This window comes from Hydra vulgaris, chromosome 06, assembly GCF_038396675.1.
Source record: "Hydra vulgaris chromosome 06, alternate assembly HydraT2T_AEP".
Classification (NCBI taxonomy): domain Eukaryota; kingdom Metazoa; phylum Cnidaria; class Hydrozoa; order Anthoathecata; family Hydridae; genus Hydra; species Hydra vulgaris.
Window position 1 is genome coordinate 26,507,501 of NC_088925.1, and position 17,500 is coordinate 26,525,000.

The window sequence follows — 17,500 nt, forward strand, 5'->3', positions numbered from 1 at the left end:
AATTAAAATTTGAAGACATTACAGAGAAATATTAACAGACAAATAGAATTGTTATAAACCAATAAAAATTATAATACAAATTATAATACCGTAAATAGAAAAAAAATGAAATATAAGTAAATTAAAAAAAACAAAAAAAAAAACAACAACAACAAAAAAGCTAGATAGACAAATTTATATTATAATGAACAGTTTGTTTATTTAAAGATGGGTTTCCCATTTAATATGGAGTGCTTCTTTAATTTTCAATTTGTTTTTGTTAGAAGCAGTATCCAAAATTTAAAAACAATTATGGTTACTTAGATTTCATGTTACAACTAACACATGAAATTAAATGGTTATAAACATTAGATTGTTTGTCACTTGTAAGATGCTCATGAATCCGTGTTGTTAAGTGTCTAGAGGTTTCTCCAATATAACTGGCATTACATTCAGCACAAGAAAATTTGTAAACAACATTGGATTTGAGCAGCTTAGGAATTGGATCTTTTATACATTAATTGTTTTGTAATTTGTTGGTAGTGAAAATTAAATTAATTATAACATCTTTACAATGTTTTTTAATGATTTATTAACTTTATATATGTATGTATGTATGTATGTATGTATGTATGTATGTATGTATGTATGTATGTATGTATGTATGTATGTATGTATGTATGTATGTATGTATGTATGTATGTATGTACGTATGTATGTATGTATGTATGTATGTATGTATGTATGTATGTATGTATGTATGTATGTATGTATGTATGTATGTATGTATGTATGTATGTATGTATGTATGTATGTATGTATGTATGTATGTATGTATGTAAAGATAAGATATTAAAAATTGTTGCTCCTATAGATATGGATTTGTCCAATCGACAAATCCATATCTATAGGAGCAACAATTTTTAATTTGCAAAGAAAATCAAAAGGTCTCATCATGTAGTGAAAAATTTTATGAACTTACAGAAAGTTACAACGAAATCACCCTAATGATGGAAATAAAAAAAATAACAAGAAGGCAATATCCTTCCATTTTGCATTGCAAATAAGGACTTAACTGAAATTACATGTGACCACAAGGTGTGTCCAACATATTTTGTTAAAATCTGAACAATTCCAGTGGAAAAAAATGATCACAAAACCACCATTAATAAAAAAACATAAAAGTGCAAGATTTATGTTTGCCAAGGACCACATGATATGGGACACAGAATGGGAAAATGTTATTTTTTCCGAAAAAAAAAGTTTAACTTGGATGGGCCTGATGGTTTTAAAGTGATCCCCAAGTGTCAAGACAAGTTGTGTTTATATCTTAAATAATCCTTAAAAATAAGCTGTTAATTAAAATTTCCAAAATAAATTAATTATCGAGGTATTAGCAAAACACTTTATATTTTTTAACACCATTTTTTTTCTCAAAGATATGTTTTGGCTCTTTGATTTTTTTTTTAAATACTAGTCTTACTAATGCGTTATTGTAGTTATAACCAGTTATAACCAGTTATAACCAGAGTTATAACAGTTATAACCAGAGTTATAACCAGTGTTTCACAGGAAGATGTGCGATCGCACGCAATTATATGACCACACAAAAAATACTTTGTTTTGGCGATTTGACCTCGGCTTTTGACATTTTTTCAAAATTTAAAAATGCGCTATAATAACTTACTTAAACTTATCTAAAAAAAAACTTTAAAAAAGAAAAAAAAGTCTTAACAAAAGAGAAAATAAAAAAGTACTTAACTAAAGCAAAAACACAATATATATATATATATAATATATATATATATATATATATATATATATATATATATATATATATATATATATATATATATATATATATATATATATATATATATATATATATATATATATATATATATATATATATATATATATATATATATATATATATATATATATATATATAACCCAACTAAAACATTATCAAACTAAAATATTTAGTTTGTTTAATTTACACATTAAAAACTATTTCATTCTTTGTTTTAACATTCATACTTTTTTTTTAAAATATGTTTTAAAAGATTAACGTTTATCATAAAAAATACATAATTATAAGTAAAAAAAAGAACAGTTTATTAATACTTATTACAAAAATTCATTAGAAGTGTTTTGTTACATTTAAGATCAAACTTATTTAATTTTAACGGCTTTCTAAAACATTTGTCTTTTTTTTATGAAACTTTGTTTATCTTTTTAAATGTATAAACTATAATTATTCTTATATTAAAATTTGTTTAAGAGACTATCGTTGTCGTAGAATGTCATCGTTTATAAAAACAAAATAATTTTTTATTTTTTAATAATGTTTGTTATAAAAAATGCATACTAGAACAATTTGTGTAATATAAATTAAAAAGATAATGTACAACTGTCAATTATACTCTAAAAAAAAATCGTTATCAGTAAATAATTACTTGTTACATTTTGCTAATATAAAAACTTTTGTTAAGAAGTTTTGATGTAATTTATTTCATTTAAGGTATAATTGAGATTAATTTTCATTGAGATTGAGATTTTGATGTAATTTATTTCATTTAAGGTATAATTGAGATTAATTTTCAGCATGCTTTTAAAATGTTTTTTGAAATAGCCGCAGTCAAATCATTAAAACAAAACGTGATTTGCCTGATCATATAATGACGTGCGATCGCAGGTCTTCCTGTGAAAGACTGTATATGATCATATTTATAAATTTTAGAAGTATAAATAAAATTCATTTCATGTAAAATGAAATATTTTAATGGAAATAAAATCAAAGTAGAAAAGCGGTATTCTTCGTTTAATTACAATTTTTACGTTGTCAAAAGTCAGAAGTTGGACTAAAATGTTGTGTGAATCTTTTTTTATAAAAGGGGAAAACTAATTATGTAATTTTGTAAATCGTTTAAAAAACTCTACAGTAAGTGCATTTATTATTCAAACTAGATATCTTTACGGAAAAAACTATGCTGGTTCATGAACATGAAGTTAATATTAACCTTATAACCGGAAGTATAATGGCAAAACACCAAATCTTTTTTGATAATATCGAAATAAATAATTTGTTTTGTTAATTATAATAAACTTAAAACTTATTTTCATATATTTATTACAAAATTCCAATATGTTTTATTACAACAAAAATAAATGCGAGAAGTTACAAAGATCTTTTAGAGGATGTTTTAATTAAGTTTAGTGAAGGTTTACCTACTGAGAATTTTCCAACAAGATGTGGCAGTTCTTACGACACAAAGTGTAAAACAGTGGTTCCAGAAAAAATATATACATGTTTTGGATTGACCATCATGTTCACCTGACTTGATCCTATTGAAGATTAATGGGGAATATTGGCATGAACTATATATAAAAATTCTCAACAGTAAAATTGATATAAAACCTTAAAACTTCTATCCAACAACCATGGAACATTATTTCAAAGGTTTGTTTGGAAAATCTTATATAAAGTATGAAAAACTGAATCTTTGAGTTAATTAGTCTAAAAGATGGTAGTAAACACTATTAAAAACTAAAGTAATTAAAAAACTATTGTAGCAAAAATTATAAAGGTTTACTTTTGATGGAACTATAGAAATTTCACAAGTTTTTTCAAAATGTTTTATTAAAATATTATTTGCTTATTTATTCCTAAGAATTGCTGTAATAATAAAAATATGCAAATACTTTTATGAGAATTCATTTAAATGTTCAAATTGTAAGTGAAACTATGGAAATTTTGCTGAGTATATATATATATATATATATATATATATATATATATATATATATATATATATATATATATATATATATATATATATATATATATATATATATATATATATATATATATATATATAATATATATATATATATATATATACTATTGACTTGTTTGTAATAGTAAATAAATTATATATTGATAAATATAAATTATACTAGTAAATAATTGTTTTGCCACAAGTATTTTTTTGACATTTTAATTTTAATTTATTGTAATAATATGGTTCATTCTTTTTTTCATTTATTTAGCTAAATTTTTCATTTATTATTAATAGGCATTAGGAATGTTATTTTGGCACAAATATGATGTTGATAAAGCTAAGGATGACCTAAAAAATTTTACTCCTCTTCCAGGTTTGTTATATATTTTTTAAATTTAAAGTTTAAACATAAAGAAGTTTCAGTAACAAATAATATATTTTAAGTATGACCTTTGGCTATAGTAATAGTTAATTTATTTAACTACCATATTATTACAATGTATATTATTTAAAACATAATAGTATATTAATACAAGGCAAAATTATAATAAGTTTTTGTTAAACTATTATATTTAAAAAAATAGTTGATAAATTGGTTTACATTGAACTGTTAAGCACATATTCAGCTAACAGGTTTAACTTGTTAAGCCACTGGGGCAGTCATGGTAAATAATATGCTGCTGTAAATAAGACTGTTAAGGTTAGTCAGAAATCAGTTGACAGATGTTTGTGTGCAATATAGTCAGGGAAGACATTCCACTGCATAACAATATGGTTGTTAAAGAAGTTGTATAGAACAAAATAATTACTATCATTTTCTCAGTGTATACATGTGCTGTGGCCATTAAACGGGGGAATGCTATTAGATGGGATATTCCAGGAGATGACATCAATATTATTGTCTTTTTTATATTTTTGGATCATATCCCCATGGATGCGTCTTTCTTTTAACGTGCTACAAATAAGGCCTTGGTAAGGTCTAGTTTGCAGCACCTTTAGTGCACCTCATTTTATAGTTATGAGGCTTCTGCTTGTATAAGATTTTTTTAGCAAGATGCTAAACTCATTATATTGCATCATATTTTTCTGAAGATGAGGTTTCTATGCAGTTACAAATGATGTTTCTATGCAGTTACTGCAAGTTTAAAAAAAAGGGCATACCTAAATTATCTAAAGCTTTTTTTTTAACAAAAGATTGTTTTGTAGTTTAAGATCATTAGAGATGTGGATGTCTAGGTTTTTTTCAGTGGTTGTGGTAGCAAGTTTATTTATTTTGAATTGTCATGTTGATTGTATATAGTCATAAAGTAAATATTCTTGAAGGTCTGTGATTGATTAAAGGCCGTGATTTTGTATTTCATGATATTTAGTTCCATTAGATAAGTTCTGGTTCACTCTACAATGGTTCACTCGACATCCGTTTGTACTCTGGCTTCATCTTTGGGGGGTACTAACAATGCTGAGAGTCTTGGTATAGCAACGTACATTTTACAAAGGCTTTTTCTACTGATATGATAGGGAAGTTATTAATTATATAAGATTATAAAATTTTATATTATAAAAGTTTTATTTTAAGAATGCACTAACAAATCTTCATGATTTTTGCACATTAACTTTTAATTTTGTATAGAGGTATTAAAAATCAAAACATTAAATATTTAAATCTTTATTAAATTTAGTCTTGAAAATATTGTTTTAAAAATTTTTCAAATCAAATATAATAAAACACATTTTTAAAATAAAATACTTAAATAAAACACATTTTTTAGAAATTATAATTATTCATAATAGTTATCTATTTTGTTATTTTTATTTCCTTTTAAAATAGGTTTAAAAATTTAATTTCGATAAGTTTCATTTAGTCTTAAGAAATATAGAGACAAATAATTTAAAAATTTAGAATTTTAATTAAAATTTACAATTTTTTTAGCATTTAACATACAATGTACAGACCTGTGATTTTGAATGAAGTAATAAATTTAAAGAAAATATATATTTGTATATATAGTTATTAGAAGTAATATATAAAAAAACAAACATTTATGCTAATAACCAAATGCATTGTTAAGCAATATTATATTAAAAGTATGACATACCACTTAAAGGGTATCTTTTATACTTTTATGGGTCAGGTATTACACATTTAGTTAAAAACTAATAACCAAGCCTTCCCAGGAGGCGCGTGCAGTTTTTTGTCTTGTTTGTTCTTAAAAAAGTTAAAAAAGGTTGTGAGTTGTGAGTTAAAAAAGTTAAAAAAGGTTGTGAGTTGTGAGGTTGCAAGTTTATATATTAAGTTTATATATTAAATATTTACAAGTTTATATATTAAGCACTTCAATACTTAGTGGCAAAATGTTTCAAAAAAGTTTCAAAAACAAAGATAGCAAGCTATCAAAATAGGAAATGAAAAAAATTAATTTAATTAGAAAAAAATTAATAATTTAAATAATTTGTGTACTGCTTTAATTTTTGTTTCTTTAGGATGGTTGTTATTTTCAGCAACAAATTTGGATTAGGCATAGCAAAAAAAAAACAACAGTTATAAGTGAATATTAAAATACTAATTTCCCTATATTTTGTTTTTTTTAAAAAGAAAAGCGAAAATAAAAATTGCTATCTGTTTGTAAAATAAATTTGTATAATTTAAATGTAATAACAAATTTGTATAATTTAAATGTAACCACCCTACCATAATTTAATGTAACCACCCAAAAAAAAATGAAAATAAAAATATTACACAAAATATTTGAATTATTAATTTTTTTCATTTTTTTATATTTAAATTTGTTTTAATTTCCTGTTTTGTTAGTTATGCTTTCTTTGTTTTTGCTGCAAATATTGAAACGCTTAATGTATAAAACTTGCAAACAGCCTTGACCTAGTTGTCTAAATAAAATACTTTTTCGTGGACAAACGAGACATAAAACAGCATGTGTCTACTCAAAATGCTTGAATAACAAATAAAAGAAATTAAAATAAAATGATAATGAATAACGTGTTTAATATCAACAAAATTATTTAAAAATCTTATTGTGTTTACTGTTCTTTTTATGTTTAAGTTTTTTTTTTGTATTTCTTTATTAAAGATAAAAATTTCTTTGATTGGAAATCACTTTTTAATAGCTGCTTCTATATTTGATTTTTTAATATTTTTTCATAATAATTTCTTTTTTCAATTTCAATATTAACTTTAAGTGATACTTTGAAATTTAAAATGATGTTCTTTCCTTTGATTTCCATTTTACTATTATACTAACTTGATGCTTTTTACTATTACACTATTTTACTATCATACTAACTTGATGCTAATTGATACTAACTTTCCATTTTACTATTATACTAACATGATGTTAACTATATGATTGGATAATTTTATTTATGAATGTTAAAATATTTTTTTCAGATGAATGGAGTATGGAAGACAGAGTTGTGTTTGATCAGTCTTTTCATTCGTATGGCAAACATTTTCCCAGAATAAAGCAACAGGTTAGATTTTAAAACTTTTGAACACATGTTTGTTTGTGTTATGGGCAAATCCATGTGAAAACATGGATTTGCCCATTATTAATTATTACATTATTAATAGGTACTATTAATAATGTAATAATTAATACAAATAAACATTATTAATAGGTTGCACAACCTTTAGTCTCAAATTTTGCTGATTTTACACCACTGAAAGATTTTAATAAATTATTAACATTTCCAAAATTCAAGGTAAAATGAATTTTAAACATAAATTTTTAAAATTTATGTATAAAATTTATATAATAACCAACATTTAAACAATTTGTTATTATCAGTTGGAGTCTCACCAATTAAAGTTCACGGAGTTGCAAAGTATCAACAAGTTGAAACAGAAAAAAGAAAATTAGCCTATACAAAAATAAAAGGAATAGCTATGGAGCAAACATGTTTTGGTACAGACCTAATTTTTTTCAGTCATCCTACTGATAAAAAAATGCCAATGAAAGAAAAACCTAAAGTTAAACCATTTAAAATTTTTTTTAATATTAGCCCTGCGCAGTTTGTTTAACCCATCAAGTTAATGGATTAAACAAGTATTAATGGCATTAACATTTAATTTTCTTTTGTATTGTGTGATTATTTAAACTTTTTACACCATATTATATGTTTTAAATTAAACATAAAGTGGAAAACTAAGTTATATCTCCTTCTTAACATTAAAACAAGTCCTTCCATTATGGTCTTAATTGTTTTTTCTATAAGTAGATAAATTGTGAAATAAAATCTTCTATATTTTGTTTTAAAGTTGTATAAAAGTTATTATTAGTTAAAAAATAATAATAATAAATATAAATAAAGTTGTTATTTAAAGATTTTAAGACATTAAAACTTATTATTAAATGTTGTATAAATGTTTTAATGCTAGCTTCCTGATAAGAGCATTGGTTCTCTGGTTAAGTATTATTACACTTGGAAGAAAAATAGAAATAAAAAAAGTTTAATGGATAAAGCAGAAAAGCGTGAAATAAATATGATAAATGGACTTTTTGCTGACGACACTGATGGTGAAAATGAGTCCAGTGACAGTGAGTATGAGCCAAATGAAAAAGTAAGTTTTTGTTGATACTTAATGTTTTATTCATTTTTTGTTTTGTATATCATTTATTAGAAAAGTTTAAATAATTTATATTTAAATAAAATCATTAAAAATATTTAATGTTTTTATTTGGGTAAATTGTTGTGAAAGTTTTTTCTTTTTATTCTTTGTTATACAATAATGTGGCAAAGCTATCACACAACTGGAGCTCTCTAAAAAAATTAGTTTAATAAAGGATGTTTCTGTTGATCACATGCTAATTGTACTGAAATTACAGAAGTTACTAATATTACTAATCAATTAATGCAATTGAAGATGCTATCAACAAACTTTTTTTTTTGATTTTTGAAACTCTATGGGTGAATTTACAGTGTGTTAGTTAAAGTCTCACATAATAATCAGTCGAATTGTTAATAAAATTTAGGTGTTTTTAAGTTATTTTGCATTTAATAAGGTTAATTCATACATTTGCAGCAAAGTTCATTTTTGAATTTTTTTCTGGAGAAATTTTTTCATTTCATCAAGCTCATGAGTTTACTGATTTTTGTATGATACAAGAATATTTTTAAATGTTACTTTAAATTTTATGGGTAATTTATTTGGAAGTTTAAACCTGTAAACATTTTTTAGAAATTGAAAACATCAAAAAATGGAGAAAAGGTAACTATAGCAACTATTTTTTAAAAATATAAATAGTTTAAATAAAGATAGCTTTAAATATTGCTGAAATCCACTGTCAAATTTAATAGTGTTTTAATTTGGGAAAATCAATCACCAGATTGTAATAATGTTTAGATTAACGGGATTACTGTTGAATGTTGTTTTATACAGTTCTTAAATTTTCATGTCTTATTTTCATTAAAGTATTTTATCACAGTTTGTATTAAAACTACTTTTACCTGTTTAAATTGGGCAGTTTATGTTTTAAAGTGAATAACAACATTTAGGAAAGAAAAAAGTATATATTTGAATATAATGGTCCCTTGGGCCTTAGGGAGGGAAATTTGATGGAATGCATTAAAACTAGCGGCTAGTAACAGAATCTTTTAGTTTTTATGTTATGTAAAAATTGATTTCTGAAATCTAAACGAAAATAGTCTAAAATGGTAGATTTATTGGGGCAAGACCAATAAATCTACCATTTAAAGCCCACAACTTTTGCCTTTCTCAATCCATAACTCAAATAGTCAACTTTCCAACTCCCTTTCCAGACAACCCGAATCATTTACCTTCTCTACACAACTTATGTCTTGTTTCTGATCCTAGTCAGTGCTCAGTTTCTCCACATTCACCCTTAGGTGCTTCTGATCACAGTTTGATCTCTCTAAAACTATTATCTCATTCTTCTTCATTATCTGAATACCCATATCAACGTACCTCTTACAACTACCTTAAAGTTGTCTGGGACTCTTTCCGTGATTTTCTTTGTGATGGCCCTTGGGTAGAAATCTTTTGTCTTCCTGTTGACAAATGTGCTTCATACATAACTTCGTGGATTCAGGCAGGCATGGAATCTTTTATTTCCTCTTGACAATTCCAGGTCAAGCCTCACTCTTCTCCATGGTTTTCCTCACATTGTGCTGCTGCAATTTCCAATCGAAACCGTTACATCCATATCTATCAGCAAAACAGTTCTCCAGAAAACAGATGTCTGTTTATTACTGCTAGAAACCATTGTAAAAAGGTTTTGTCTAATGCCAAAGTCCGCAATTCTCAGGTCATGAAATCTTGTATTTGATCACAAAAATTAGGCTCTCGTGACTTCTGGAGAATCTTTAATAGTATCAATAATAAGAGCAAATATGTAATTCCACCTCTCGTGTATGGTTCAGACTTTGTCACCTCACCTTTGTCAAGACAAAGCTGAATTGTTTGCTAAAAACTTTAGATCAATATCATACCTTGTTTCCACTAGTTGCGTTCTACCTGATATAGCCGTCAAACAGGTTAATCCATTGCCAGACATTCGTATCACTCCAGCTTCTGTATCTAAAATGGTTTCCTGCTTAGACTCTACTAAAGCTTGTGGTCTGGACAACATAGCTGTTATAGTCTTGCAGAAGTGCTCTCCGGAGCTGTTGTCTATACTTTCAAAAATATTTTGGAAGTGCTTATCAGAGTCTTGTTTTACAGCCTGCTGGAAAGTGGCATCTGTTATCCCTATATTCAAAAATTCTGAAGAGTGATCTGATTTGTCTAACTACTGTCCTGTTAGTCTTCTTCCTATCAAATGCAAGGTTTTCTTTAATTAACAAACACTTAATATCTCATCTATGGATTAATATATATATATGGATTTCGATCTTCTTGTTCTACAGCTGATTTGCTAATAGTAATAACAGATAGGTTTTATCATGCATTAGATAAAGGTGGAGAGGTTAAAGCCATTGCTCTTGATATTTCTAAAGGATTTGATAAAGTTTGGCTTGCTGGTTTTTTCCATAAGCTTCTTACAGTGTATCTGGTAACATCTTTAAGATTATTGAATCCTTCCTTTCCAACCGTAGTATAAAAGTTGTCTTGAGGGACAGCACTCTTCTTCTTATACTGTAACTTCAGGCGTTCCTCAAAGTTCAATCCTTGGCCCTATACTCTTTTTAATTTACATTAATGATCTTCCAGACATTCTCACATATTTATTTATTTTATTTTTTTAATTTTTTATTCTGCTCACATCTGCTACAGTATGGGGCTCACAGTGGCTGGTGAACTTTAATTCAGATAAAACTCAATTTTTTTCAGCCAATCGTTATTGCAATAATATAGATCTTCCTATATTTATGAATGGTAATGTACTCGATGAGTGATCTTCCCTTCATCTTCTAGGATTAACTCTTACTTCTAATCTTTCTTTGAAACCATATATCAAATCTGTTGCAAAATTAGCATCTGCTAAGGTTGCATCTCTTTATCGAGCTCCACACTTTCTTACTCCGGATTCTATTCTCTATCTCTATAAATCTATTCTATCTCTATAACTTAAATCTGACCTTGTGTGGAATACTGTTGCCATATCTGGGGTGGATCTTCTAATGATGTCCTTTCTCTTGGTGCAAAAACGCATTGTAAACATAGTTTGACCTGCTCTTGCAGGCAACCTCCAACCATTATCACATCGTCGTAATGTTGCTTCTCTTTCTCTTTTCTACAAATACTATAATGGACACTGCTCTAAAGAGCTGGCGTCTCTTCTACCATCTACTAAAATTCATTCTTGTGTTACTCATCATTCAATCAAGTCTCGTCCTTTTTCTGTGACTGTTCTTAAGTGCTCCAAAAACTCTTAAAACTCTTAAGTGCTCCAAAAACTCTTAAAACTCTTAAGTGCTCCAAAAACTCTTAAAACTCTTAAGTGCTCCAAAAACTCCAAAAACTCTTCTTAAGTGCTCCAAAAACTCAAGGAAATAAACTTCTAGTTTTTTTCCTTGAACATCAGTTCTTTAGAATTCGCTTCCTTCATCTTGCTTTCCTGATTCATTTAATTTGCAATCCTTTAAGTTGTCTGGCAATCGTTATCTTGCTCTTCAATTTTTATCTTTTCTCTTTCAGTAACTTTCAACTCTAATTAGTGTTTGCCTGTAGTCTTGTTAGAAGCGAAGATTTTTTTTTTCTATAAATATTGTTATTGGTATTATTACTGTTAAAATTATTATTGTTGTTATTTACTTATTTTTTTTTTAAATATTGTGTTTGTTACTTTTTTAGCTTTCTTCTCCAACTGATAATAAACCCAGTCCAATGTTATCAACAAATTGTGTAAATTGTGCTGGTGTAACATCTCAAATGAATTCCACACCTCGTGGAAAAATGTGTGTACCCTGTTACGATTACTGGAGGTAATTTTTTTCATTAAATAAAAGTAAAACAAAAATATTTCAAAATATGTAAAATTATTATGTTATAGTTTGGTCTTTAGATTTAAAAGATGAACTAGAGAAAAAGTTTTTAGCAAATTTTATTCCTAAGAGAGATAGTAAGATTAGATCCATATATGAGAGAAGAATTATTAGACTTTTTTTCAATGATGCTATTAAATATTTTTTAATTGCCTCTAGGACCTAACTTCAGAAATAAAATATGACAATTAGTAAGCTTAGAATTATGGAGCAGCTGGGCATAAAGGAGATGTGGAGTAGTGTGAAGCTTAATTTGAAACTGGGAAGAAGTAAAAAAAATCTGGCCTGAATCCAAGAGATTACATATGATGCACATTTTTCAGTAGGAAAGTGAAGGAAATCAGCCAAAGTACCATCACAAAGAAAAATGCAGAACATTCTGTTATTGGTATCATTACATGATATCAATAACAGAATGACCACAATCCTGACCTGATTGGTTTTTATTATTCCATGCTCTGTTGTAGTATTATTTCCTTCAATTAACACTGCCACTTTGCCTTTCTATAGCAATTTTTTCTTTATCTTTTTAATAAATGATTTGAGTTTAAATATTAGCTTCATTATCATTGAGTTTGAGTTTAAATACTAGCTTTATTAGCGTTGAATTTGAGTTTAAATACTAGGTTCATAAACAGTTTAAAGTTGTATTGTTTGAGTCATCCTTTTTCCAGTATATACATTTTAATGTTGTTGTTGTTTCTTTTTTAAATCAAATTTGATTATCGCAAAAACAGTTCTATAATAAATAAGCATAAAAACTATAAAATTATAAAAAAAGTTTAATTTTTTTTTGTTGATAACTTTAAACTTAATATTCATTTAAGTTTTTATTTCACAAAATAAGTTGAACAATGTATTCTTTAAGTAATTCTGGAAAATTATTGAGTAAAATGTTTCCTGATAGTGTCATTGTTAAGTTGCTTTAATGTAGACCCACCAAGGTCAGTTACATTGCAACATTTAGACTTTTTCCTTTTTTAAATATAAGTTACTATCTACACTATCTAATGCACTGTATCACACTGTTTTATTTGATAAATCTGTGGTGAAATATTTTTTAGAAGTTTCAAATCAATCTTTTAGTTTGACTTTGAAATGACAAAGTTAAATCAGAGATTAGGGGTCTGCATCTGATGCTATGCAAACGTTCCTAAACTGTATTTCTGATATAGGTAAATCAAATATATTACAGGTACCATCTTGGACCAAATGTCCATCATGGCGCATGTAAGTTTATTTTTTAAAGATAATTTAAGGGAACAGAGGAAAGAGGAAGACTTGGTTCTTTTATAGATATTGGAACCTGTAGTTTCCACATCGTTCATGGCAGTTTTAAGGCATGGGCAAATGTAAACAGTCTAATTCAAAAGATAAAAGCTAATAGAGACAGAAAACAATGATTCACAGCCATAAAAAATATTTGTAACATTTTATACAGCTATAATTTGAAATTTAATTAAATTAAAATATGTTTGCAAATATAATAAATTATGGGAATATCTTTAAAAATGAGTTTACTTAGTTTTGGTTAATTGCTTGAATTTTTAATACAATTTTGATGACAGTTAAAACTTTTTTAAAGAAAAGTTATTTTTATATATATATTTTTCACTATTTTAGATTATTTTAGATTCTTAAAAGCTTAGAATGGTTAATAATCATGATCATTACAGAATAATTGACTACTATTTTGTTTATGATGTAATGTTATGAAATAAATGATTTGAGATAAGATTTTTTTATTTGTATTTTAGGAGAACTGGTAATATGCGACCTAAGGATAGTGATGATCAGATATCTTTATACCATGGTCCACAGCACAAGCTTAAACGAAAACCACCAAAGGTAACATGCCATTGAATTTCTTATATTTAAATAATTAAACCTTGAGTAAAGCTGTTGCAAGTTTGCTACATCTTTTAGGGAATGCAATTAAAGCAGGAAGCACTAATTGAAGTTGCTCAAGCTCATGGAGATTCTCACATACGTCCTTTAGAAGTAGAGCTAATTAACTTGCGTCGTCAGTTACTTACAGATCGTCAAATAATTCAAGAGCAAGAATTTATATTAAGTAGTAGAGTAGGAAAATGCAGACCCCCTGAGGTAAAGTAATAGTTACCCCCTCTGGTACAAATAAATTATTGATTAGTGTGTGCTGGAAAAATACTTATATATATATATATATATATATATATATATATATATATATATATATATATATATATATATATATATATATATATATATATATATTAATTATTAACATGTAATTAATTCTCTCTGTATATAATTAATTCAATATTCTTGATATTCTTATATTGATAAACAAAACTCTAACAGAGTGAGCCATGAGAGGTCAGTAGTGAATGATAATCAATGGTTGCTGCTCTGAATAGGTATTATCACTTGTTTCATCAAATTGTGTCAATTGTCATGCTATTTCTCATCTTTTTACTTTAATTTTACAGTAACATCCTTTTTACTGTTTTATTCTTCTACTTTTTTTTTTTTGTAAAATATTGTACTTTAGAATTCTCTCTTCATGTTTGTTTGATTAGAAGCACTCCTTTGCATGTTCTACCTATTTGTCAGTCGATGCATGTACTATTCACTTTTCCTAAAAGTTGCTTATGTGGACAGTTATTTTGTTTGTTTGTTTTTTTGCAAAAGAATCTATACATAAGGGGATAAAACATTGTTTCACAAAAATGTCTCTTGATTTATTTTCCCTGTAAGTATACATTTTTTCATCATATGTCCTCGTAAGTTTTTTTTTTTTTTTTTCTGTTATTCACCTCCTCAATGCCGATAAAGCCACTAGAGATGAGGAGGCTACTTAATAGTGGTTATAACCCTCTCTCAACTCTATAACTCCGAAACACAAACCTTGACGAACAAGGCCGCTGCGCGGAGAAACAATTTGAGCGCGGTACTACCAGGGACGTGATGGGGATCGAACTCGGAACCTCTCGCTTATGAAGCGAGCCCTTTACCACTACACCACTACTGCATAAGTTATAAGTGAAGTTATAGGTATATATATACACCTATAGTTTCACATATATATAGGTATGTATGTATATATATATATATATATATATATATATATATATATATATATATATATATATATATATATATACACATACATACATACATACATACATACATACATACATACATACATACATACATACATACATACATACATACATATATGTATGTCTATATATGTATATATAGATATATATACACACACACACACACAGAGTGCTAAATTGACCACCAGGTTTCATGTTGCTTAACTCTCAATTTTTTTCACTCCTTTAAAAGGTATCAGCAAAATTTTTGTAAAACAAAATTTTTAAAAATCAAATCTATTAAGGGGTGTCAAAAGTTGCTTTTTATATGCACCCAGACCCCTAAAATGGTGGGATGGGTGCATGCTGGAAAAAAACTTTTATATTTTTTTCTTTGTAATTTGCTACATATCAATTATAAAAAAATTATGGTACCCAATAAGTAAATCTAAACATTTTTGTAGTCTTTGGTAACTTTTCTTGGTTAATATATTTTCAGGTTAAGCTTCTTATCATAGAACTGGTGTTAATCAGATGTAAATGTCTAAGAATTTTTTAAAATGATCTAAGCAAAATCTGTGAAAAAGTGTTTAAAATATGCATAATTTATTTTTGAAGAGACTTTCTAAAATTTTAACTTTTAACTAAGTATTTAATGTTTTATTTTAATTAGCATTTATATGCTACTTTATCACGTTTTTACAAATTTTGGAATGTTAACAAATAATCCTATTATTCTTACATTGTTGTATATATATTCAGTTTAATGTGTCAATTCAAGTTAATGTGTCAGATAACAAAACTCTTTGCAGAATCATATCATCTGTATCCATCTCCATATCATCCTTTGAAAATATTATGCAGTTACAAGTTGTAATTAATCTAAGTGATAATGGAACCAAATTCAAGTCTTTTGCAGGAAGTTGCATGCCTTGTTTGTTCACGTTTGAAGTAATTTTTCAGACAAACTGACCACGGCAGTTCGCATCTTTTAACTTCTTAAGTGTTTCAATAATTCGCGGCAAAAAGCTAAACTTATCTGCTGAGAAAAAAACAGTTTAAAAAAAAGGAAATAAAATTGTAACAAAATATGAAATTTTATTTAAAATAATAAATAAACTAGAAAAATTTAATAATTTGAAAAAAATTAAAATAAAAATTTTTTTTATAAAATTTTTATACAATTTTTGTATTCTTTTTTTTTTAAAAAGTGGTTGTCATTTTTAGCTACGGTATTACAGGTATTAAATACAACTACGGTATTAAATACAAGTTGAAGAAAAAAACATATTATATAACAATTTAACAAACATTAAAAATTTTGATATGCAATTTATTCACGATTTTATCAGCCTGTACATAAGGTGGCACAATTGATGTGAGTGACACTCCCACACCCCCTATCAATGAATTTTTTGTTCATTTAGTGGGCAAATTTTGGCCCATTTAGACAAGTCAGTCTGCAAATGTAGTCCCTTTAGTTAGTCGCAAATTTAAATGGTCTTTCGGTAAATGTCTACTAGCAGTCAGCAAATTTTAAAATACAAGGATCTTTTTTATTTTTTTCCCTTCAGTTGGCAAAAGTTATAGTGCAAAGCCCCCCCCCCCTTCCTCCAGTGTTACCCGCTGCACTCACGTGACACCTACTCATGCCGGCCCTACCCTTAAAGTTAAGAAACTAATTTGCTATGTACACTAGAACTATGAGAAATTTTGTTATTTTTTTTTCTTAAGTTTATTTCTTTTCACATCTTTTTGCTTTTAAAAATGTTTTTGCTATATTTGACATTTTTTTCTCGCATTTTCCTATTACTTATAATAGGAAAATAAGTAAATAAATTTATTTGTTTGCTATTTATTTGTAAAAACTATAATTTGATTATTGAATTAATTTTGTTGTGACAGAAAAAATTAAATAGATAAATTGCATGGTTTGTTTTGTAAATGTATCTACCACATTTGATGTCTGTCTGAAATTGTTTCCTTTATATAGCTTAATTTCCAACGTTAATAAAAAATACTAGAGATAATGAACATAACAATTGCTCTGTTTGTGTATTTAAAAACTTGAAAAAAATAAAATTTTTTTTAAGTTTTTAAATAGGCTCGTAAAAATTTCGTTACAAAAGTTCAGTAAATTACAAAGCACTAGCCCACAAGCTTTTGGAGCATCGTCAATAACAACAGTTCATC

General features: G+C 26.6%; 1 protein-coding gene across 1 annotated transcript in view; it reads left to right on the top strand.

Annotated features, from left to right (window-relative positions):
* The window catches only part of LOC100214946 (REST corepressor 2), a 33,992-nt gene that overhangs the window by 3,632 nt on the left and 12,860 nt on the right, over positions 1-17,500 (top strand). Inside the window, exons 5-11 of the mRNA XM_065799724.1 lie at positions 4,059-4,137; positions 7,168-7,250; positions 8,158-8,340; positions 8,959-8,988; positions 12,034-12,164; positions 13,982-14,072; positions 14,151-14,330. Of these exons, the coding sequence (XP_065655796.1) occupies positions 4,059-4,137; positions 7,168-7,250; positions 8,158-8,340; positions 8,959-8,988; positions 12,034-12,164; positions 13,982-14,072; positions 14,151-14,330 (777 nt within the window). The remainder of the gene's footprint in view (positions 1-4,058; positions 4,138-7,167; positions 7,251-8,157; positions 8,341-8,958; positions 8,989-12,033; positions 12,165-13,981; positions 14,073-14,150; positions 14,331-17,500) is intronic.